Source organism: Eutrigla gurnardus, assembly GCF_963514095.1.
Source record: "Eutrigla gurnardus genome assembly, chromosome: 14".
In the NCBI taxonomy this organism is placed as follows: Eukaryota; Metazoa; Chordata; class Actinopteri; order Perciformes; family Triglidae; genus Eutrigla; species Eutrigla gurnardus.
The window spans coordinates 21,670,411-21,694,908 of NC_139937.1; the positions used below are offsets into that span (position 1 = coordinate 21,670,411).

Genomic DNA, 24,498 nt, shown 5'->3' on the forward strand with positions numbered 1-24,498 from the left:
CTGTCACCACTTCCTTTAGCAGACATGTCAGACATCTACCAGAAAAGGAAATGGACAGCTGTAATAAATTTAAAAAATGACAATTTCCCTTATTCTTTTAGATTACAAAAAACAACTGTGATGAAAGATGACTGATGGTGGTTTTGCTTGTCAACATACTGCAAAATGCAATGTAATCTTCGAACTGATGCAGTAGGATGCTTCTCACCCTGTAGGCAAATTTGCATATTAAGTCATAGTATCACACAGTAAAACGTGGGCTGCAGAAATCCTCTCCTCGCCACAGGCAAAAAGAAAAAAAGCTGCAAACGTGAATGTGAATGGGGGCTCGCTTTGTGCCGCTACTGACATTAAAGCTAGTAGAGAGATGGAATATGTACAACGCTCGCCAACTGTCTTGTGTTTTTTACACGGGCCAAGACAATGAATCATTTGCGTCAGGCTTCTCTCAGCTTGTGAAACTGATTCTGGAGACAGAATGGTTTGTTTGTAAAAAAAAAAATGGCGTGAGATTGATTCTGTGTTGCTTGTCCTTTTTTTTGGTGCTCTCTCCCTTTGCTTTCCGACCCTGGAAAACGCTGGCCTTTCCTGCTAATGGGGTCCACATTACATTGATCTACACAAAACAGCAGTACAAACAGTAAGTATCTATATTTTAAATAACTGGACAGAATTTTTTATATTATTCAATACAAACAACCAGTGTCGTTCAGATCTGCAAAATCTTGGATTTGAATATTTAATTCTATGTACATGTTATATATCGTCAATGAAAACGGAAATAAGCAGATGCAAAGTAACAAACAGTGTTGGTGAAAATGTGTGTCTAACTTTGAATCTGCAGAAGAGTAACATCAGGGTTCAGGTGGTTAGAAGACTGGGAGTATAATTTAGTTTTGGCAGCGTGGGAATAGGGCAATTAAATCTTCTTTTTTTTTTTTTAAAAAAGAAAAAAACTTTACAGTTAAAGCGGTGGTGCAAGATTAAATGTCTGTGTGGATTTAACGTGTGTATATTTTCTTTACTGTCCTACAGCAGCAAAAGAATCTGGAAGGATATGTTGGCTTTGCAAGCCTCCCCAACCAAGTGTACAGGAAGTCTGTCAAGAGGGGCTTTGAGTTCACCCTGATGGTCGTGGGTAAGAACATGCGCCGCTCAGCCCTCTGTTTGCTTTTGTTTCTGTGTGAATCATTTCATTGTATTTATTGCGGTTGCCGTTTTTTTTTAAAAAGTCGTTCGCTGTGGTTTGTTTTTTAAAAAAAGACAGATGGCGTGTCACACAGTCATATTTTTACACAAATGCCATGCCCCCAGCTTTGCTTAGTCAGAGGAGGGGAGCAATGCATTGTTGCCATGCCGTTGTTGGAATTCATCTCGTTGTCAGGTCCTTGACACCGTCTGCCAGAACAGAAACGTTGGGGGGATGGATTTATCAAGAGCTGCACTCGGCGAATCAAAAAATGGAGACATTCTTTTAAAATGTCTGGATGTGGTGGTTGACACGGAGCCAAGATCCTCCTCGGCTGATCAGTCCCTGTTTGGAGGGAAAATGTTTCCTCGGGTCAAAACCATTTCCTGTGGTGGGACCGACAGAATTTACCCAGCATGCCTCTAAGAATAGCGCATCTCCCATTGCGTTCGACAACACTTCGTTTCTGCAGGCTCCTACAGCGCTGCCAATACACTTCAGTGACGTGTTAGTGGGCCTGCCTTTTTATCGTTATTACCTGACCTTTTGTCAAAACTTCTGGATGGTGACGAAGTGGTCCGCTGGGTCTGGTGAATGCTTCAGTGTGTTTGCTAAAATGGCTTAATTTTGGGAATAATTGAGATTGAGATCATTGTTTTTGTTTTCTGACGAATTTAACAATTTACCTAAAATAAATATTAAAGGCTAGTCTGATTAAAATGTAATTATTTTATTCAATCGGTTTCTCTTAAAAACAAATAAATACACACCATATTAGAAAAATAATGGTCCAGGGGACAACAGTTGATAATTAGCCTTTGTCTAACATTTGCGGTGATGTTGATTAATGTGCACTGTCCATGAAAAATAAAATATCTTAAACTTAAACTCATGTTGTAAAGCATTTCTGTGACACCGATGAATCAAATCACTTTATGTCATAGCAAACCGTTTTCAGTATTTTTACTGAAGTACTCAACATAAAAGTTAAATGGATTTAATTCATTATCAGCGTATAAATTAATAATTGTTGGGGACAAAAGCTAAGAGGCACATGGTGCTGTCTTACTGCCGCTGCCAGCTTTATGAGTGTTTGTGCATTGCGGTTGTACTGCTGAGTGAACAGCACCACATTGTCGGCTCTCTTTAGAGCATCGTGGACGAGGTCTTATTGGCTGCAGCTTCGACCGGGCACAGCCATTCTTGCAAATTCAAGTTATGCAAATCGACGTAGTTTTTAATACTCGATTGCGTCGGCAAAGCGCCCCTGGCTCTAACTTCAGAAGGGATGCATATGAAATGGCATCTAGCAACAAAGAAAGTGGAGGAGGTCCTCTCTGGGCTTTGCTGGTCGCTAAATGCTTGCCATTGTTTTATGGTATCGCCCTCTTGCATGGGCGCACGCACAACATTCAGCTTTTCTTGGCTCCGATGAGCTGCGAGTCCACATGTCCCTGTCGTGCAACGCAATGTGCCGCCAGTATGGAGGGAAAGAGGATGAAAGGATGGGAAGGAGAGACATGGGCCTGGGATTATCAGCACTGACTGGCCATTGCATCATGGTACCCATGAACCAAAAAGCTGTTAATTTTTCAGCGTGCAGAGCAGCTCATTTCACACGTCCAATTATCACCTCATATCGCTGTAGATTTAACGAGCGTAAACCCATAACACCCAGTTAAACGACGGAGAAATGCCACAGTCCCAGCTCCAAGCATCTCCCCTCTGGCTTCGACTGTAACGCTGGTGTAAATGGTGGTTGGTTAAATATTGACTCGTGGCCATCGGCCAAGGCAGGCAGTGTCAGTGGTCGTTTCCACTAATGATTCTTTTCATTGGGAGCTTGGAAACTGGGCACACACAAAGCTTGAGAAGCCTCCGAGACCACACAGCCAGTCATCTGCACATAACAAGGGCCATTGTCTGCGTTGTTTCCTTTAGCCCTTTAACTGTAAACTCAAATGGATTAATGTCTTGGGTAAATGTCAGTCTCATCCCCAGACAGACACACACAGCCTTTGATTGTCTTCAGAAAGTCAACAGGGATCTTTGTGTCAAATATATATTTGTTACAAGTAATTAAATACTTTACAGCCTTGCCCACTTTCTATTTTTAACATGAAGAGTACAGGTCACTCTGTTCCTGAAATACTGATTTATCTTCCTTTTTTTCCCCCAGGTGAGTCAGGGTTGGGCAAATCCACGTTAATCAACTCGCTGTTCCTCACAGACCTGTATTCAGCAGAGTATCCTGGACCGTCACATCGAATCAAAAAGACTGTACAGGTACATTTTGTCAAATAAATATGATGTTTTAGCTCAGATGTTGAACAAAAGTGTTAAAAACTTACACCTACAGGTGAAATAACTATATTTTTTTATGTTGTTGTTGTTGTTGCACACTGTGGTTGTGGCCGGTAAGATTCTCTGGGCCACCAGCAGCTTTGGCAGCCACGCAAACCATCACTGGGGCGTTTTTTTATTTGAACATGTGGCCACGGCAGGGTTTGTTCAGTGTCTCATAGCACATCTGTGTTAATGACATACTTTAGCACAGGAGCAACCACGCCAGTAGTAAACATCGTATTGTAATGAGAACATGCGTGGCTGCAGTGTTAATAAAAAAAGTAATTTATGGTATTACACTGCCAGAGAACCCGATCGGTTAAAAACCGAAAGAATTATGAAAAAAGATCAACAAAGGACACAAAAATAGTCGCCCATCAGGTTTAAAATTAGCATCATTGTTATATCAGCTTCTTATTTGAATATAGTAAGAAGACGGGAATGATGGGGTTTGGTGAGTAAAGGCTTTTAATATTTATATTTTAAAAGACGGGAAGTGAAACCTCAGTTTCTAACGATGATTCAAACATCGTCCTTGCCGTCAGCTGCCATGAATTCCTTTAATTACACAACGTTGTCCTCGAGTGCTGCACTTTTATCTGCCTGCCTCGCAGCGCTGCTGTCTCCAGACCCTTGTGTGTATTTCTGGCTTCTCAGCATAGTTGGTTAATAGCACAGTGTGACACGACGTGTTGCTACACGCTGCTAGCGTCAAGTGTTTTTTTTTTGTGTTTTTTTGGGGGTGAAATGTGACCTGTGATGCTATTTGCTCACAGTGATAATGATTTCATATTGTGTTCATTTTTATTGTGATTATATGAATGGTTTGGTTTATGGCGGTGAACACAGTACGCCCTTCCTTCTTTCTCTTGTGCCAGGTGGAGCAGTCCAAAGTTTTAATAAAGGAAGGCGGCGTCCAGCTGCTGCTCACAATAGTCGACACCCCGGGGTTCGGAGATGCCGTTGACAACAGCAACTGGTAAGCTTCAGTTCAGCACAGATGATATTCCTCAGTTTATAATCCTTAAATAGTCAAAGCTATTCTTTGCCTTTCCTAATTCAGGGGGTTTACTTCTGGGTCTTTTGTGGGGATGTGTTTCTCATGCCCTTACCCTCGTGTTAAACAAAAGCTGTCGTTTGTATATCATGCAGCTGGCAGCCAATCATCGACCACATAGACAGCAAGTTTGAAGACTACCTGAACTCAGAGTCCCGGGTGAACAGACGACAGATGCCCGACAGCCGAATCCACTGCTGCCTTTACTTCATCGCCCCGTCGGGACATGGGTGAGTCCGGACAGACAAATTCATAACTCATTTACTACCTTTTTACTGTGAATACTTTGAATTGTCACTTCATCACGAGGGGGGGATGGAAGAAAGGAATGAATAGGGCTGGAGAAAGAAAACAGTTGGAAGTGGAAGGGGGGAACAGTGAGAGGAAATGAGTGGAGAATAGTGTTGGGAGGGAAATGAAAGGTCAGCAGTGCCCCAAAGGTCAGAGAAGCAGGTTTGTGACTGGTAGTGAGGCTCGCTGGTTTATATCCTTGCATGGTCTTAAAAAATCCAGGAAGGGCAGTCATAAAAGCTCTTCCTCTTCCTGGTTTGGCATTGGCACCTCCCCACTGCTCCTGCAGCAGCTCGGTGGACGATGACATGTAGCTGCTGTCGTGCAGTTACTCTATTTCCCATAGCGGATTCCCCAGGCTGTTAGCGAGACATGATAAAAGAGCGCTTGTCTTGCATCAAAAGGGTTAAAACTTGTGTGAAGGGGGGAATAAACGACGCTGGCTAAATGCCCAGCTGACTATCACGATCGCCAAAAGCTTCATAAAGAGAAGGCTGTGGAATTTTAACCGTTCATTATTCACGAGGCCACCAGATCTTCTTCTGCAGTTCGTTGGCAGCTCGGATGCACTCGTCTTATCTTCCTTTCTAAAAACGTGTAGGCGTCTTTTTTTGTGATGCGCTATTCGGTTGAAGAGCAGAGAGTGTAGGAAGAGAGAAAATGAGAAACTTCTGGGGTTATTTCCTGTCCTGGAAAAAAAGCATGTTTTTTTTTGGCTGGGTTTTGGTTGAAGTGATGCCATTATGTAATCTTGCCTGTACTGGGCTCAAAGGTAAGGGTTCCTACTGGCAGCTATTTTGAGAAATTGGCAAGCAATTCCTTACCTTTTGGTTGCAATCAGTGGCAAATGCTTTTAATCTGAAAAATGGGATCAGAAAACCGCTAGATGTGCACCACAGTCTCTTCAGCTGCATGTGAGAGAAGAATCAAGACATAGTAGACATCATATCTAAAAGTAGGAATGATGGACGAGCTCATGTTGGTGTCATTTCACGGACTAACAATCCCAATGATTCAATGCTGAAGGGCCAAAGGATCTGTGGTGGGAATCAGTGCAAAGGGCAAGAAAACCCAGATTTGAAAGGGAGACTAGGAATGAATGAACAAGTGGCTTCCTGGGTTCATTTTTGAGGAATCTGTGAAGAAGACGAGAATCTAGTTTACCAGTTAATGTGGGTGGTCACATTAACTGGTAGCTGTTAAATTCAAATTCTCTAAAGCATCCGATAAAAGAGTTTAGTTCAGTTACAGTTATAAAGCTTCTTTTCTATTGGGACATTTTTTAATAATTAAGCAGAAGTGTCTGAACGCTGAAACAGCATTTCCGGAGTATCTATTTTCCGTATGATGACGTGAAACAGGATGGACAGATGGGACATTACGTAGGGGAGAATTAAAATAGAGACCAGGCAAATAAGTAAAGCAGAGACAGGCAAAATATAATAGTTCTAAAGAGAAGTTTATGTATAATTTCACTCTGATATCAAACATTTGTCACAATAAAAACATGACATGTCGTCTGACAAGAAGTGCCATTGTCACATCACAATCCTGCAGCCTGTAGTGAGGACCGGTCTTCACAACAGAGTCTGCTGAGCCTTTGTGATTAATCCCGGTATACAGAGTCCGGGGCGCCCTAGCAGTCCTCTTCCAAGTACTTTTGTTGAGGAAAAATTATCATGTTTTCCGCTCCTGACCTTTTTTAAAAAAGAAACATACATAAGGAGCTGATGCTGTTTTCTGGAGGGTGGTTCAATGTTTTGGTTGTGTCTGCTGAGTGGAGCTAGCCGACGTGTGTGTGTGTGTGTGTTTTATGTATGTGTGTGTGTGCAAATGTCCACCGTGTGCTCGCGTCTCCTCGGAGCTGGTGACCGTGACTTACTGTAAACAACGACGACCCTCTGTCCTCTCTCTCGCCTTCCTCGGTCTGTCCGTCCTCTGTGAGACATTGTGTTTGTACAAGCCTGTCCTCTGTACCCACGCAAGCCGTGCTTAAGCCTTGAGGATGGGCAGCGTATGTCCTCACACACACACACACAACCACACACACACACACACACACACACACACACACACACACACACACACACACACACATCTCCTCGTAACACCAGCTGACTGCTCTCACACTGCAGCACAATGACCTCCAACACTTGAGAGACAATCTGAACATTGAACTCCCGGCTGGTGACTGGTTGTCTTAGAGGTTAGAGGATGGTGACTCATTAACCCACATCTGTATTTTAATTAGTTATTTGCAGCTACGAGTCTATTTTCTCTTCACTTTCATGTGATTTTTATATTCAAATCACTTGTCTTAAATAAATTATTTTGGGATGTATGCTAGCACAAAGGGTGCTGATATGTACAGTACGTGCTTCATAGACCAGCTGTCATCATTGGTTATTATAAAAGTGGAACAAACCCATTGTGAATGCCACAGCATCACTTACATCCAGCTGTTAATGATGCTCGTAGGATCGTCTTTACATATTTCATCTGATAAATTGAGAATCTGTAGTTGTTCAGATAGCAACAGTTGCCGTCAGCTGTTGCCATTCAGGCTCAGCACCAGCGGCAGCGCTGTGCTGTAAATGGACCCGCATGGCTGCTTGGCGACGTGACAAACATCCCACTCTCAAAACCAACAGCATCGGATTCTGCTTGGAGGCAGATCTCGCCTCGGAGGGGTATTTCCAATTCCACTGTGCCCTCCAAGAAGCCAATGAGGATGAATATTTATACATCACAAAGTACACAGCAGGGCAAAGCTGTAACTCAATAAATCAGAAGGGTCAAAAGTTATTTATCCGGCTCAAAACGGCGAAGCTTTCTCACGACTAGCAGGCCGTTTTCTTTGACATTACAAACACCAGCGTGGATGCTTTTCTATATTTGGTAAAGCTCTACTTATTGTGTTGAAGCCCCAAAATATCCAACATACGGTAGTCCAAAATGACGAGGAGTACCCGTTGAATTCATTATTATCTCTACTTACATGTGCATAAGTTTGAGATATCAGTACTAAGTTGAAGGTAGAGGGTGATTTTTAAAATGATTCGACGCCGCTTGTCGTATCCGGTTGAACTACAACGCTGTGTTTTATCTCCGTGCAGACTGAAGCCCTTGGACATCGAGTTCATGAAACGGTTGCATGAGAAAGTCAATGTCATCCCGCTGATCGCCAAAGCAGACACTCTCACCCCAGAGGAATGCCAACAGTTCAAGAAACAGGTCAGTGGTTTCCACAGCTGCATACTACTGCAGAAAAAGGCAAACGCTGGGCTTTATTACGCCCAGAGTTGGTACACATCGTCTTCTTCTAAGCAGTAGAACCTTAAATGAAAACTGATCTGTATCATAATACGTCTTGAAACTACGGCAAAGAAAACGTTTCATCCGGTGTCACATATTTGTTTTGTTTTTTTGTGGGACGTGACTCAAAAATCAACGTTTCCCAGCAGCAGAGCAAGAAGAGATATCGTTTATTTTAGTAATACAAATTAATAAACATTCTACCAATTATTCCACAGATTAAACGACCCATCGGATAAAAAAACTGTTGCAGAAAATAAGACTGAACATCTAGTTGGTTTTCCTTTTGAGAAAAATCTGCATTTATATTGCTTTAATTGTATAAAATGATATTATCCGTCAACAATTCTGGGTTTCAAGCCAACTTTTTCCAACATCAATAACTCTAATTGACTTCTATCAGTAGAAACTGTCAAACTAAAATATACGTGTCTTTTGCTGCTAGATTATGCGTGAAATCCAAGAGCACAAAATCAAGATCTACGAGTTCCCCGAGACGGATGATGAAGAAGAGAACAGGCTGGTGAAGAAGATAAAGGTACTGTCGCCTGACACGTCATGTTACATACTGTACGTGTACAGGTTTGTTAAAAACCCTTATTCCTACCCTTGTATTAATGCCGTTTCTTCTGTTTCACTAGGACAAGTTGCCGCTGGCTGTCGTTGGAAGCAACACCATCATCGAAGTGAACAGCAAGAGGGTCAGAGGGAGACAATACCCCTGGGGGGTTGCAGAAGGTATGGATGGTTATCATCATAAATATTACCACCGTGAGAATAACTACATCCACTTCTTCTATTTAACTCTTACAGGCTGTGGGCAGAAACAAGGTCACGTTTGTTTTTTATTCTGATAATTAGCTGACTGACTTCTTGTTTTTCCTTCCAGTTGAAAACAGTGACCACTGCGACTTCACCATCCTCAGGGACATGCTCATCAGGTACTGAATAAAGAGGAACACATCATAGAAGATATATTTCTGTTTACAAGGATTCAGTTCTTGTTTAACTCAGCATTTTGAATATTTGGAACCCTTTGTCGTCCGCCTCCCCAGAACTCACATGCAGGACCTGAAGGACGTGACGAACAACGTCCACTATGAAAACTACCGCAGCAGGAAGCTGGCTGCTGTCACCTACAACGGCGTGGACAACAACAGGGCTAAAGGTCAACTGTCCACCAAGTAAGTCCTGGACGATATTCACTACGGGCAGGAGTTGTACGTGAAGCAGGACGGACAGGTTCCGTGTCTTAGTTGTGAGTTTAGAAACGTATTGGCAACCACTTGGTGCTAAATATCTGCTGCAGGTTTTCTCTTTAAACCAGTGTTTTATCTGGAGGCTTTAACGGTCGTATTAAAGATGTTATTACAGTGTGCTGCATGGGATCGATTTAAGCAGATGTTGCAGTGCGTCGGGATTAGCTGCTCGTTTCATGTCGTGTGTTTGACAGATTCAGTTCCGTGGTCTTTTGAATTGGCCCAGTGTTTGACAGCTGAATGTGTCGACTGCAAAAGCGTTAAATTCAGTTTCCTCAAAAGGCGCCTCAGAATTTCTCAAAAACGCTCTCCAAATGTTTTCTCGTGTTGACCGCAGTCAGAAATGTTAATTCTTAATATCATATTTGATGTATCTGTTGGCTGTCCAGATCCGTTGCACACTTAAATGTAGAAAAGTGATTGCAGAAGGATTTCGTCACTATTTTACTTCTTTGTTTTTTTTTAGGCATACAGGAAAAGTCTTAGTCCGGGGGAGTTCATTCATCACTCTGTCCGTATATTTGTGATGCCTGACAAACTTGCTTTGGTTGCAGCCTCTCACTGCACCACTTTGCATAAAATCTGATTTCCATAAGTTATTAATTCCAAAGCACCATGCTGCTTTCATCATTCATGTAGACACAAGCAAGTGGCTAACTCGCTAAGCTCTACAGCTGAAAGAGACCTCACACTGCTGACGCTAACACACACACACACACACACACACACACACACACACACACACAGCTCAACACTTGGCCAACTCTACTAATTTAATGACACCCAGCTTACAAAGCCGACATTGTTATTTTTTTTCCAAGCTTTCCATTTTTTCCGTTTGCAGTGAAAGAAAAGTAGCTGAAATCACAGAAAACGTCTTAAGAGACTGTAGTTTTGATTTAGTGCATGACCTCATTATTGCATGATGTGTGTGTGCGTGTGTCTCTGTGCGTGTGTGTGTGTTTTGGTTGTATGTGTTTTTGTTTTTTAGACTTGACACAGTTGAAGGAATGTAAGTGGTATTTTTTTCTATCATTTTTGAGACCCTGATTATACTTTCTCTCCACTCTCTCCCCCTTTTTGGCTGTATTTGGGTGTCCCCCCTCCCTTTCCCCAACTCCCCCCCTGTCGGTAGATATTTCCAGGAACAGCTGGAGAAAAACAGTGAATTGCCCCCTTTTTCTGAATGTAGTTTGACAACCATGAATGTGATGCCTTCATTTTTCTTCCCAGCAACAAAACCTTTAATTCTTTCCTTACTGGTGTTTCCTATCTGCTGTTCCATCCTGCTTGGAGTACTGACAGATACCTGTATATGAGATGTATGGAGTGGTTCAGAGATCTATTTTTTTATATATGTCGTCAGGGTGAACATGCACCACATTTTTTACTAGATGTTGGATAAATTAATTAAATATTCAGGACTAAATATACAACAAAGACAGGAGAGTTTAACACTGGTAACACAAGTCTTTTCAATAGTCTGTACCAGTCTGTCAAGTCTCCCATTTTGGGATCCAGAGACCACATACCGCGGTGGCCTGGTTTGCATTGAGTTGAGTGCGCCGTGGAAACACATGTGGGCACAACCTGGACAATCCATCAAAGGTGTCTCGCGTCATGTTGCCTCCCCACATGGGAGTTCCTCTCCAGAGGAGAGCAAACGGGGAGAAAACGGGGCTGGAGCACAGCTGTCTTAAGTCGTGTTGCTGCTGACGATGAAAACACAATATGTCCAGATTCATGCAGCTTTTCAAAATTAAAGCTTTCCAAAAGAAAATAACAGCAGACTGTCATGAAGAAATGATAGGAAACGGTTGTTTTAAACAACTTTCAAGAAAAGATGCATTATGCCAGGTTGCTATTTTCCACCTGTAGTCCCTTCAGGGCAGGTTGATGGAATAATAGCCTATAAATTAGTATAGAAAGGAAGAGTGAGCTAAAAAATATTGTTTTTATCAGTTTTATCCACCGTCGTAAAGCTGCTCCTTAGACAACAAACTATCTCCGGTCAGGCAGGTCACACAGAAGTTGTGATCTGGTCATCGCATCGAATCACTAAAGTCACGTTTAAAAAGGAACGTGTAACATGACGTGCCATCGCTTATTACCAGCTTGGATGCATCAACAGAGCAGTGAGAAAAGTACAGAGGAAGGAATAATAAATAGAGGAACTCTCAACTGAAATAACCAAACAAAGATTGTGAAACGAGGTGTTCACATTAAAAAAATAAAGAAAAAAGAGTCCTCAAGCCATCTGGAAAGTATGTAGAAATATACTGTAAATGCACTTTATATATGTACTTTTGGATTTTTAAAATTCTACCTTGCAGCTTTAAGATTGTAGAGTTTTCAACTTTGTCTCTCTGAGTTTAAAATAATTCAAATTAACGTCAAATTGGGTGGTTTTAACGGCAGGTAACCTCTCCACGCGTTTCATGACCGGTGTCTGTCCACTAACGCTGCAGTGAAACATCCTGATGAGCTTTGCTAATATTTAACCCGCCACCTGCACTAACGCTCAGCGTTTCCAGGTTCCTCGCTGCAGCTTGGGTTCCTCCTTCTGCCTCAGAAAAGCCTCGTGGTCGGTTTGGTTTCCTGTTCCTGCCTGGTTGGATCCCGTCATTCCTCAGACTTTACGCCTCGCTCTGTTTATTCCCTCCTGCACCCGACACGATGTCTTTCTTTGGGGAAATGTTGTCACGACATACTCTGAGTGTAGACGACCGACTTCTGGACAGATTTCAGTCTGTTTGTTGTCCGTCTGCCTTCTCGTAGAGAAAACAGTGTATTTTACTTGACCTGTTCAATCTAATCCTAAAGTACAACATGCTCCTATTTTTAAAAGTATGAAAACGTCACGGCACGCTAATCATCGAATATGCTTTAATTATTTTATTTACTATATATATTTATAATATGGCAAAGTCTGTTTTTTCCGATCATTTTGGGAGGGCTATTTTTTTTTATATAAGGCTCTATTTTTCTTTCCTCTACCATAAAAGCGAGTTAACGGCCGCTACTCTAGTGACGATATTCAGGTTTATTCCAGTAGTGTAAATTCACTGTGATCAACCTATATTAAGTGTTTGTATCACAATCTGCGTTTAAAATCTTATCGTCCCATCACCGCTGCATTCAAGAGGAGCTGGTAAAAAATTCTGTTTGAGGGGAAAAATTCAACCAATATGGCTTTTTTCAGAGCCGATACCAATTATTACTAATTTATAGAGAGTGATAACCAATATTTGTCTGCGGTTTAAAAAAAAAATGGGTCAAAGGGCGTCCAAAGAATTTAGAATAACACAAACTCCTTAAATTCCTTAAAGCTTCTGTTTAATTCACAGAATCTCTTCAACATGACCTGAACACAAAAAGTTCATGGAGCTATCAGCAGCTTAATTATGAAGTTGAACAAACAAATAAAAAAATAAATAAAATAGTTCCATGAAGCTAAAATAAATAGAATAAAGACCAGAGAGACGTGACTGCGGCTGCATCAGAGAGATGGAGACGACTGATAACGGCCGACTGTATCGGCATACTGATGATTCAGCGGATGTCTGCGATGCTCTGTAGATCTGATCTGGAATCTGTGTGTGCGTGTGTGTGTGTGTGTGTGTGTGTGTGTGCGTGTCCATGTGCAGGAGTCCTCTGGCCCAGATGGAGGAGGAACGGCGAGAGCATGTGACCAAGATGAAGAAGATGGAGATGGAGATGGAGCAGGTGTTTGAGATGAAAGTCAAGGAAAAAGTGCAGAAGCTCAAAGACTCTGAAGCAGAGGTAACACACACACACACACACACACACACACACACACACACACACACACCTGGCTGAATGACTCAGCCGTCTGAGCTCCTTCCTCTTGTGCCGACATGTTTCGGTGGTTAAAAGTGTGAGCTTTTATGTGTTTATGATGTTTGCAGGTTTCCTCTTTCACACCTGTGTTTTATTCTGAAGGGAAACGTGTGTAACATGACTTTTTTTTTCATTTCCATCTCCAATAAAAATGGACTCCAACTTCTACATTATAAAGCTTATCAGGAAATCAATAAAGCTATATCTTAAAATATACACTTCTGGGGAAAATGTGCTATTATAAATTAGTTGAAATCAGGCACGTTGATTTACCAAACTTTATATATTACCCCGTCATGTCTTCACTGTTGATACGAGAGGTTGCTCTTATACTACAATGCTACATGAAGTGTGCAAAAGCAGCGCTAATTTTATTAATTGAATATCTAATTGTAGATCTATCAATAATGTTTGATTTTTGTAGAAGAAACATTGTGAATGCTAATCTCACACTGATGAAATTAACTAATACACGTTAATTTCACCTATTCAACACCGTTAACAGGGTCAACACGGGTCCTTGAAAAGTATCAAAATTCTAAAATCAAATCATTTCAGTATTAGACTTTAAAATGTACTCGATGTGATTTTTGACAGGTCTCACAAATGGCCAGTTGTGCTGAAATATAGTCGACTGAAAAAATGTAATTTGTTGTTAAGCCAACCAAGCCAACTCTTTGGTTTCTCTTTGATGCCGCTATCTGTTTAACAGTGTGTCTCTCCGAGAATATTGTGTTCATGTAAAAAGCTCTGCACCTGCTGACGTCCTGCTCTGTCCTCCATCTCTCCGTCTCTTCGTCTCTGCAGCTTCAGCGGCGTCACGAGCAGATGAAGAAGAACCTGGAGGCTCAGCACCGGGAGCTGGAGGAGAAGAGACGCGTGTTCGAGGAGGAGCGGGCGAACTGGGAGGCCCTGCAGCGCCTGGAGCAGCAGAAGCTGGAGGCCTCCAGGTACGCTCCTCACCATTTAACTCACATGTCGTGTACTGGGAGGGAGACACTGAAGGGGGAATGGTGTGCAGGAGCAGTGCCACCTTGTGGCCATCTGACACTTCTGCAGGATCAGAAATGTGTTTATTACCAAGTAGGCTTTCACCAGGCAGGAAACGCCTTGAACTTGCATTCTCTTTAACGGCCGCCAGGGTCAAATGAAAGGTCAGTTGAGAGGTAGCCCCGCCCCCTAAAGCATCCCCTGCTTTCTGGTCTGGTGGACTCTAAATGGACCATAATGTACTAAATGAACATCATGCTGGATTGAAGAAGACTTGAAACTAGAGATTGAGACCATAAACTCATGTTTACAATGTTTACTGAGATAATACATCAAGAGAGAAGTAGGACCATTTTCTCATAGACTTCTATACAACCAGAGAGGAGTCGCCCCCTGGTGGCCAGCAGAGAGAATGGCAGGCACATCTAGTACACATCGTCATGTTTGAGGGTGCTGCATCATGTAAAAGCATCAGGCCTTTTCATATCTGGAATATTGTTTCTAATAAAGTCACTGATTGTACTGTGTCTTCTCTCCTGCAGGACTCTGGAGAAAAACAAAAAGAAAGGCAAGATCTTTTAAAAGACGGTCGGCAGGACCACCCCAACTCGAGTTATTATTGTTTGCCAACGTTGCCGGTCAGGACACCAGTGTGTGGCACTGACACCACCCACCTCCTCCTCCTTCCTCCTTTCTCTCTCCTTCCCCTTCCCCCCCTTTCTCCCTCCTTGTCTCCTGTCCCTGCTCTGTCTGCCAGCACAGCTGCGCTCCTGCACCCAGCCACTAGAGGGGGTACTGGGTTTTTTTATGGGTATGTGAGGAGGTGATGTGGGTCTGAATGTACAGTCAGAACCGCCACCACCAGAACCCCCCTTCCCCCCATGCCTCGGGACTCATTATCTAAGTATAGAAAAGAAATAACTCCACTTCCGAACGGCCAAACCCATATTATTATTTTAATTATTATTATTATTATTGATGTTATTATTATTATTATTATTGTTGTTGTTATAACTGAATACTTTCCCCGCCCCCGACCTGCTGCTCTCTTTTTTTTTTCTTCTTTTTTTTACCCCAATGTTGCTTTTAAATGACTGATGTGTAAAGTTTTATGGAGAGCAAAGAAAGCAAAAAAAAGAAAAAAGAAACGAAAAAAAAAATTAACCATGAATCATGTCTGACTGTTGTACAATCAAGTTCTGGTGAATTTTCTCTGTTTACAAGAAAAATGAAAGAAACAGTTTCTGAACATTAACCTGATTTTCCTTCGTGTATTAAAGTAAGAAGAGGGCAAGGCATTAATTAATCCTTTGTTTTGGTTTCGAGTGTATTCAGTGAACCTTTAACCCTCTTTTTATCAGTTTGACAATATGAAACGGCGTCAACAGGAAAACCTGAAACCAAGAAAGACAATAAAATGCACCTTGGGCCTTTTTTATAGATTAAAAAAGATGGCTTTTTTTTTTTCCTCTGAAATGTAACGCTTTCTTTTTTTCCTCTGTGTTTAGCTCCTCCCACTAGCCTTGGACCACCATTTATAATGTCATAAGTGTTATATTTCACTTTAGTTTATTTTTATATATATATATACCGAGCCAACCGGAGTAATAACCTCTTTTGTATGTTTAGAAAATCCTCAGAGACTTGAGAGAGGCGTCCACTGTTTTAACAAAAAAACACACTTTCACACTTTAACAGTGATCCATCGACGCTTTAAGGAAAAACAATATTTGAGTCACTCTGCGGCAACGATCTGTGGGAAATGAAGAGTCAACACCGCAGTTTGCTTTGGCTACGTACTCCATCTCTGTATTTTTAATTTTATTTTTCATTTGTATTGTACAAAGTCACTTAATAAACCTGTGATGACATCGAGGAGTGAGACGGGTTTATTGTGAAAACTGGACGTTTTACATATTTTTTTTACATGGTACTTAAGCTTGTACGGAAGCCCAATACAGCCAATGTGAGGTTTTTTTAATTGTCATTACAGTGGCGGTTGTGGGCTTCCCATCATTTGGAAATGGTAAATGAATCATTAAAACAGTCTGTTTTACAGCTTTTTAAATTTAAACAGTAGATGGCGCTGTTTGGCTGACATTTTCGAATGAAACGATTACAAACTGACCCAAACAAAACGTATTATTACAAAATAAAACAAATGCAGATGTTTGATCTTCTGCCCGGCTCATTGGGCTCCTGCAGGGATGACATCGGCAGTCACCAGGCAGGAATTCCGCCTATATCCTCTAAGCTCCTTTTGCCCATCAGACCCACAAAGGTTTTAAATGGATGCCCTGGGAATTAAAACACAAGTTAAAATGCTATATTGCCACATCATATTTTTAAATCTATGTAGGAATTGATTGATTTGATGTAACCAAGCAAAACAACAACAACAAAAAACTTACGTTTACGTGCTGTCTGCGTTTTTGCTTTTGGAGGAAAGAAATTAAATCAGACCTGAATGCAGCACTTTAAATAAATAAATACCGGAATCTTCCCTACCGGAGTCTTTCCTCCCCAGGAATCCGAGGTAGTGACGTGGTGCTGGTTTTCTGGTCATTCTCATTAATATATCTCCAATTACTTCAGAGTTTGGCCATTTATACTTATACGAGAAGAAATAGATGCAAAGAAATAAGTGAAATATTAGATGAGATCATCTGTATAAAAATAAATTGTTCAAATAAACCTTCTAACCAGAAAAGAGAATTATGATAAGTTATTTAAGACTTCAGAAGTCTTACCTCTTCGATGTCTTCTCTCCAGTTGTCATCGTCCGGTTCTTGACAGAAAACATTTGTCACGAGCAGCAAAGCTACCAGGACCAGTTTCAGCGGCTCCATCGTCTCCAACGGTGCGTAAAGTCCCCAAAATGCGTCTGCGTCAAAGTGTGGAAGCGGACTGCTTTTCGCCTGCTAACAGTGAAGACGTGTTTTCAGTGTGCAGGTGGTTTGGTCTCCGCTGCTGATGGAGAGAACAGCGGCGCGTCTCCCCTGATGATGCGGCATTGCGCCACAGGTGTCCATTAACGCGCCCTTTGTTGCGCACAATGTCTTTTACGCACATCTGGAGAGGGTGATGTGGGTCGATGCTCGTCTAGGGCAGTTTTAAGTCACTTCATTTTGACATATAATTAGTATGGTAGTATCAGATGATAGAGTTTCTGAATATTTGATGGATAATGCATAAGTACATGCAAGTAAGTAGTTTTCCAAAAGAATAAGTAAAATTGGAGGAAGTGAATTCAGGTTAGAACAAAGATTGAATTCTTTCATTAATTTGAGCTGCTAAATTATTATTTTTATTACAGAATAATAATGTAATGCAATCTAACTATTTTTATGTAAATACATTTAAATATACTTTTTTTTTTACATACAATTTACTTTTGGGAGCAGCGACGCCATGGACTACTACTGTTGATACTATTGCTACTGTTAATACCACCGCTACTGTTAATGCTACTACTACCATACTACCAACACCAAATGCAGTTGGAACCCAAGGGCCTGGGCTGCACGAGATTTCTGCCTAAAAGCCTATTAAGGCAGTTTTTTCTCGCCACTGTCGCTGTAACGCTTGCCCCTGGGTGATGTTGGGAATTTGAAATTGTGTTGACTCTTGAAATTTTGAGCGTATTCTAGTCCTGCTCAATGTGTTAAGTGTCCTGAGATGACTTCTGTTGTGATTTGACACTATAAATAAAATTGAATTGAATTGAATCTTGTTGGAAAGTGCAATGCTGTTGTTGTCTTTCATGTGAATCGGTAGTTTTAACAACCGTGACAGACTTAATATTTAACTTTGGGTGTCTATAACTTTACAGGTGACATGTGATGCATCTTTAATTTCATAGTGATGGATGTGTTGCCTCGTTGCCAGACCAGGAGTCTGGTTCACGCATCGTTTCACATCGGTTCATTCTCACAGTTTACCAGTTACACCTCCTTTAAACTGTAATAAAATACATATACATAATCAGCTTAATAATATATAAAAACTACATTACACAGTACACCAATATACACACCACAAAATCAGTACTGTATACTATTAAATATAACACCTTACAAGTTAAATATCAGGAAGAGTTAAAGGTACTATTAACAACATTGATTACATCCGGTCACTAGATGTCGCTCTGTTATGGCAGGTGTCTGGATGGACTTGGAAAGAGGCTGGGGGCTCAACTATGTAGACATTTGAACATTAATTTAAGAAAACAAAGATGAGTGAAGATCTCAAAGTTACGTATCTTTAGTATTTGTTAGTGATGCCAACGGACGGCTTTCTATCGGGGAAAGTTAAAGGCAAGTCATTTATAAGAAGACTAAATGGTGGAGCAAGTACTGAACCTTGGGGTATTCACATTGTGTTTAAAATAGATGACTTTTCTTCGTTAACTTCAACACACTGTTCTCGAGTTTGAAGATTCGACATTTACATTTAAGGCATTTAGCAGACGCTTTTGTCCAAAGCGACTTAGAACATTTGTCAAAAGAAAGAAACCACAACATATCATTGCCGATAAAGTAAGAGCTAAAAAATAGAACAACTGTTGGATCCTCGTCTGAGTGAGTAATGTAGTAGCTGTTCAGCAAACGTACCTTAAAGCGATGGTTCGGAGTGAAATGCACCCTAGGTAATTTCCACCATGACATCCAGCCAAACACCCCCTCGGAAGCATTTTTAGCGATGGTCAGCATTGGTCAAGATAGCCGCTATCAGCCAAATGGCTTAGTAGCACTATGGTACAGGGGGTATATCTGGTGAATTACCCCACAAATAATGCATGGAATGTTACCAAACTTCTGCAGTAGTACACATAGGGTCTGTACTCACAAAACGAGGCTTTCTTGACCACTGCTGACCATCGATAAAAATCCTTCCGAGGGGTTCAACAGTGCTATAGGTAAGAACATGGAAGTGCTATTTTTTTTTTTGGGGGGGGGGGGGGGGGGGTTGTTAGTGGGTCATGCTATGTAGAGTCGAGGTGAAGTCTGAACAGGTGAGTCTTGAGCCTTTTTCGGAAGATGGCAAATGACTCTGCTGTCCTGACATTAGTCGAGAGTTCGTTCCACCACTGAGGACCAGAACAGAGAAGAGTCTGGACGTTGCTAAGTGACATTTGTTTGATTTCAGCGATGGTGGTACCAGCCGGCCAGCTGAAGTAGAGGAGCGAAGTGCTTGCTTCGAGGCGTGAGGTTTGACCAGTGTTTGAAGGTAGATGGGTGCCGTTCCATTGATGGCCTTGAAGGCTAGTGCCATTGTCTTGAATTGGACCCAAACCAATCAACTGCTTCTTTTGAAAAGTTAAAAGTAAACCGCTTAGATCGGTGATCCTTCCTGTCAGACAGCCGCTGACCACGACGCCTAACACCTGTAGCGATACGACGCCTTATTAACCCACACAACATCACCTGTTATTCTTTAATATCTTCTTTCAGCGTCTCCATTTCTGCAGATGACGCCTCGCTGCTAATCCACTACCATGAAAGATCCTGTTGTAGAGGAACTTCTCAAGAATTGTAAACATGAGTTTATGGTCTCAATCTCTAGTTTCAAGTCTTCTTCAATCCAGCATGATGTTCATTTAGTACATTATGGTCCATTTAGAGTCCACCAGACCAGAAAGCAGGGGATGCTTTAGGGGGCGGGGCTTACCTGCTGATTGACAGGTCCATTTAGAGTCCAACAGACCAGAAAGCAGGGGATGCTTTAGGGGGCGGGGCTACCTTGCGTTGTTGGTGTTTTCCTCTTTTACCTTTCCACAGAAAAGTTCCAAAATGTGTACTTTTGTTTGCGTTTTTGTGTTTGAATTTCATGTTTTTTTTTTTTTTTATCCTAAACTGAACCGAGTGACCCGAACTGTGTAGATTTGTAGTTTTGTTTTGTTCGTCTTTCAAACTGTTTGAAGCTGCTGTTGGACCGTCCATAATAACAAACACTGTGAGTGAATTTAAGTTTCCCCAGGTCAGCAGTGATGCTACATGTTTAGAGCTTTTATTGTGAAGGGATAGAAGTCAACGTGGAGGTGATAAGAGTATTTCCCCAAATTGATAAATGTGTGTCTGTGTTGCTCTGCTCACATGAAATGTTTCATCTTCACAGATTCAGCTCCATCACGCCGCTCTCTTACCGACCGTCACCTTTCCCTCAGAGCAATGCATGATGGTCTATAATGCTTTTGTTTTTCAGTCTTTCATGTGAATCTGTAGTTTTACCAACCGTGACAGACTTAATATTTAACTTTGGGTGTCTATAACTTTACTGGTGACATGTGATGCATCTTTAATTTCATAGTGATGGATGTGTTGCCTCGTTGCCAGACCAGGAGTTCTCACAGTTTACCAGTTACACCTCCTTTACACTGCAATAAAATACATATACATAATTAGCATAAAAAGATGTAAAAACTACATTACACAGTAATAAAATAAATATAGAAAATCAGCACAATAAGATATGACAACTACATTACACAGTACACCAATATACACACCACAAAATCAGTACTGTATACTATTAAATATAACACCTTACAAGTTAAATATCAGGAAGAGTTAAAGGTACTATTGACAACATTGATTACATCCGGCCACTAGATGTCTCTCTGTTATGGCAGGTGTCTGGATGGACTTAGAAAGAGGCTGGGGGCTCAACTATGTAGACATTTGAACATTAATTTAAGAAAACAAAGATGAGTGAAGCTCTCAAAGTTACGTATCTTTAGTATTTGTTAGTGATGCCAACGGACGGCTTTCTATCGGGGAAAGTTAAAGGCAAGTCATTTATAAGAAGACTAAACGGTGGAGCAAGTACTGAACCTTGGGGTATTCACATTGTGTTTAAAATAGATGACTTTTTTTCGTTAACTTTAACACACTGTTCTCGAGTTTGAAGATATGACCCAAACCGATCAACTGCTTCTATTGAAAAGTTAAAAGTAAACGGCTTATATCGGAGAGCCTTCCTGTCAGACAGCCGCTGACCACGACGCCTAACACCTGTAGCGATACGACACCTTATTAACCCACACAACGTCACCTGTGATTGTTTAATATCTTCTTTCAGCGTCTCCATTTCTGCAGATGACGCCTCGCTGCTAATCCACTACCATCTTAGATCCTGTTGTAGAGGAACTCTCAAGAATTGTTGTGCTGGACTTGCATTGGCTGTTAAAGTCAACAAGTCCGGCCGGCAGGCGCCGTCCTCAAACAACGACTTGCCTGAATAAAAGAGCAGCAGGGAGGCTGAAGCCACCAGTCGACCCTGAAAGAAGACCAACCTGCTACAGTTCTGCTTTGTTCGCATTTTCGTTTCCTGTTGAAGATCTTCGTCCGAACCACGATGCTGACCGCGTCTCTGCTCGTCTTTGCTGCGGCTCTGACCACCACCGCCGGCGCCGCCTCCACCGGTGAGTGTTAACGCAGGGCATCATGGGAACGCAAAGAGGGGAAAGTACACGTTCAAGTACACCGAATTTGTGCTTGAGTATTTTAGAGGTATACATATATTTGACAGCTGTAATTACTGTGACAGGCCCTGTGATAGACTGGCGTCCTGTCCAGGGTGTACCCTGCCTTCGCCCAATGAAAGCTGGGATCGGCTCCAGCCCCCCCCCGCGACCCTGAATACATGATAAGCGGTAGACAATGGATGGATGGATGGAATTACTGTGACATTTTTTTTTTGTGTGATTGTTACAGTGACAAAAGTTCGACAGCGTATCACGGCCACTGTAGGGGAAAAAACACGGAAGGGAGAGAGGGGGCAATATTCCAAGGAAAAAAGTGGCAAATTTATTTCTCAGAAAATGTACCCCCTCCCTCACCTCTGTACGTTAGCTAGCATAAATGCTGGTTCCAAGCATCATAAATTTGGGAGTTTATGAACTGGCAAATTTGCAACTTTTCTTTCTAGAGTGGCCCTGATACACCGACGTACAAAAGCAGATGAAAGATTTGCGTACATGGACATGAATTTTCCTTTTATTTTTTTCTTGTCCTTCAGCACGACTTTCAGACTTTAGGTTCAAACTGAACGTCGGTTTTAGGCAACAAAAGGTGTTAGTTTTAGAAAAACCAAAAGATGGCTTTTTGCGTTGGCATCGACCCGTTCGTGGGACTCAGTTGGCGAGTTACTGAGTTAGTGAGTTACTGAGTTACCGAGTTACTGAGTTACCGAGTGCCTTTCCAAACCTCCAGGTCTTCCGGAGCCGGAGGACACAACGGAGCCGCTCCCTCCAAATGGTGAGTTCTCTTCAGATTTTTACAGAATGTCTTTTGTTGCAGCTGAAACGTTGAACTCTTATAAACGTTTTCTCTAAAAGTGTTTCCAGTGGAGCACGCCATCGTAAAGAGGTCGGTGGTATGTAAAGTGGGTTGGGCGAGTGCCAACGGCCGCTGCTTCCTCTACGTTCCCACGCTGCTGAGCTGGGGCGACGCCGAGGTGATCGGGACGGTTTGCAGTGTTGTTGGTCTTCTGATTGGCTGCCTGTGCTAGATATGTGACGTCTCTCTCCATCCCCCCCCCACAGGGAAACTGTCAGTTCCGCGGTGGAAACCTGGCATCGGTGCACAGCCTCCACGAGTACGAGCTGATCCAGAATCTGATCAAGAAGATTAGCCGTTCATACCCGATTACGTGGCTCGGAGGCTCTGATGGACAACAGGTGCGTCGCACAGAACGGATAAGTAACCTCACTGAAAACGGCATCCAATCAGAGCCAGCTAGAGAACACCCCCCCCCCCCCCCCCCCTACAGTCTATGGATTAATGTTGTATTCTAATCTTCTAGGAGGGGTCCTGGTTCTGGAATGACGGTTCATGTTTTAACTTCAACTACTGGAGTCAAGGACAGCCTGATAATTATAACAATGAAGACTGTCTGGAGATGAACTATGGAGGTAAATATATATATATGTATATATATATACATATATTGTTATTTATTTATCTAGTTTCGGATGTCGCCTCCTGAACAACGAAACTACAGTTTTGTCCTGATGTACAAACAAATTCTCTCTGCTGGCCACCAGGGGGCGACTCCTCTCTGGTTGTATAGAAGTCTATGAGAAAATGGTCCTACTTCTCTCTGCTGGCCACCAGGGGGCGACGCCTCTCTGGTTGTATAGAAGTCTATGAGAAAATGGTCCTACTTCTCTCTGCTGGCCACCAGGGGGCGACTCCTCTCTGGTTGTATAGAAGTCTATGAGAAAATGGTCCTACTTCTCTCTTGATGTATTATCTCAGTAAACATTGTAAACATGAGTTTATGGTCTCAATCTCTAGTTTCAAGTCTTCTTCAATCCAGCATGATGTTCATTTAGTACATTATGGTCCATTTAGAGTCCACCAGACCAGGAAGCAGGGGATGCTTTAGGGGGCGGGGCTTACCTGCTGATTGACAGGTCGCTACCATGCTACCAATGCTAGTTAGCTACTAAGAAGACTTTAACACTTAGCTGTAAAGTTGAACCTTGAATTATAGAAGCTAACTTTGTTAGCAGCTTCACACCAGAATCCAGATCCAGTAAGGGTGCTGCTCTACCCCTAAACATCTCCCTCTGTGTTTCACAGGTCAGAGGCAGTTTAATGACCGGCCCTGCAAAGAAAAAAGACCGTCCATCTGCGCCATCAATCCCTGTGATCTGACTGGATGAAGCTGAACCGTGCAGCAGCTGATCATCTGATCGTTGTGTCTTATTGATCCATAATTCTTTCTTCTTTTCTTCCTTCAGAGTTTATCTCGTCTTACACATAATTAAAGGTTTAAGCATGAAAAACAAAGTCTGAGGAATCTTTCATTGCCGATAAATTCACACATTGCGTTGATAACAACCGTGAGACGAGCACGTTATTACCCGAGTATTATTTCTACATTATTGTATTATTTTCAGTACGTAACTTTCAATAACACTCAATACGCTACGTCCCGTCGCTCTGCGTATGACGTGTCGGCGGTTTGATCAGACTTTACCTGAAAGGAAAACACATTTTTATTAATAATTTGGTTAATTTGAATTTGAACTCCTTTCCTTTAAATAATTTAAATGTATTAGTTATAACTGTAATAATTTTGACATAGCATATTTTTACTTTTAGTGTATCAATAAGATTATTAATCGTTTGTTTAGAATAGTGTATTATAAAACTGATAATGTATTAGTAGAAATATTCATT

The 24,498-nt window shown here is 41.8% G+C and overlaps 2 protein-coding genes and 1 long non-coding RNA gene across 6 annotated transcripts; 2 read left to right on the top strand and 1 right to left on the bottom strand.

Annotated features, from left to right (window-relative positions):
• The first annotated feature begins 1,039 nt into the window (after positions 1 to 1,039).
• Positions 1,040 to 16,183, top strand: septin7b (septin 7b). 2 transcript variants are annotated; one of them, XM_084026343.1, is made up of 13 exons: positions 1,040 to 1,138; positions 3,369 to 3,475; positions 4,414 to 4,514; positions 4,688 to 4,822; positions 8,000 to 8,117; positions 8,644 to 8,736; positions 8,840 to 8,936; positions 9,088 to 9,139; positions 9,254 to 9,382; positions 10,449 to 10,469; positions 13,105 to 13,240; positions 14,126 to 14,268; positions 14,851 to 16,183. In XM_084026343.1, exons 1-13 carry the CDS (start codon positions 1,129 to 1,131, stop codon positions 14,888 to 14,890), a joined length of 1,182 nt encoding a protein of 393 aa, XP_083882469.1. In that variant the 5' UTR covers positions 1,040 to 1,128; the 3' UTR covers positions 14,891 to 16,183. The 2 variants fall into 2 exon arrangements, with proteins under 2 accessions (XP_083882469.1, XP_083882470.1); XM_084026344.1 differs by lacking the exon at positions 10,449 to 10,469.
• Positions 16,184 to 16,547: 364 nt separating this feature from the next.
• LOC311024382 lies at positions 16,548 to 17,715 on the bottom strand. The gene is made up of 4 exons (XR_014598302.1): positions 17,059 to 17,715; positions 16,817 to 16,919; positions 16,720 to 16,743; positions 16,548 to 16,605 (listed from the first exon to the last, which is right to left on the bottom strand). It is a non-coding gene; the product is annotated as an uncharacterized lncRNA (long non-coding RNA).
• Positions 17,716 to 21,577: 3,862 nt separating this feature from the next.
• LOC311025213 (galactose-specific lectin nattectin-like) lies at positions 21,578 to 24,044 on the top strand. Of its 3 annotated transcripts, none has more exons than XM_084028021.1 (6): positions 21,578 to 21,731; positions 22,522 to 22,566; positions 22,647 to 22,765; positions 22,854 to 22,988; positions 23,114 to 23,222; positions 23,896 to 24,044. In XM_084028021.1, exons 1-6 carry the CDS (start codon positions 21,665 to 21,667, stop codon positions 23,976 to 23,978), a joined length of 558 nt encoding a protein of 185 aa, XP_083884147.1. In that variant the 5' UTR covers positions 21,578 to 21,664; the 3' UTR covers positions 23,979 to 24,044. The 3 variants fall into 3 exon arrangements, with proteins under 3 accessions (XP_083884147.1, XP_083884148.1, XP_083884149.1); XM_084028022.1 differs by having other exon boundaries at positions 22,656 to 22,765; positions 23,896 to 24,043; XM_084028023.1 differs by lacking the exon at positions 23,896 to 24,044 and adding an exon at positions 23,355 to 23,395.
• The last annotated feature ends 454 nt before the right edge of the window (positions 24,045 to 24,498 follow it).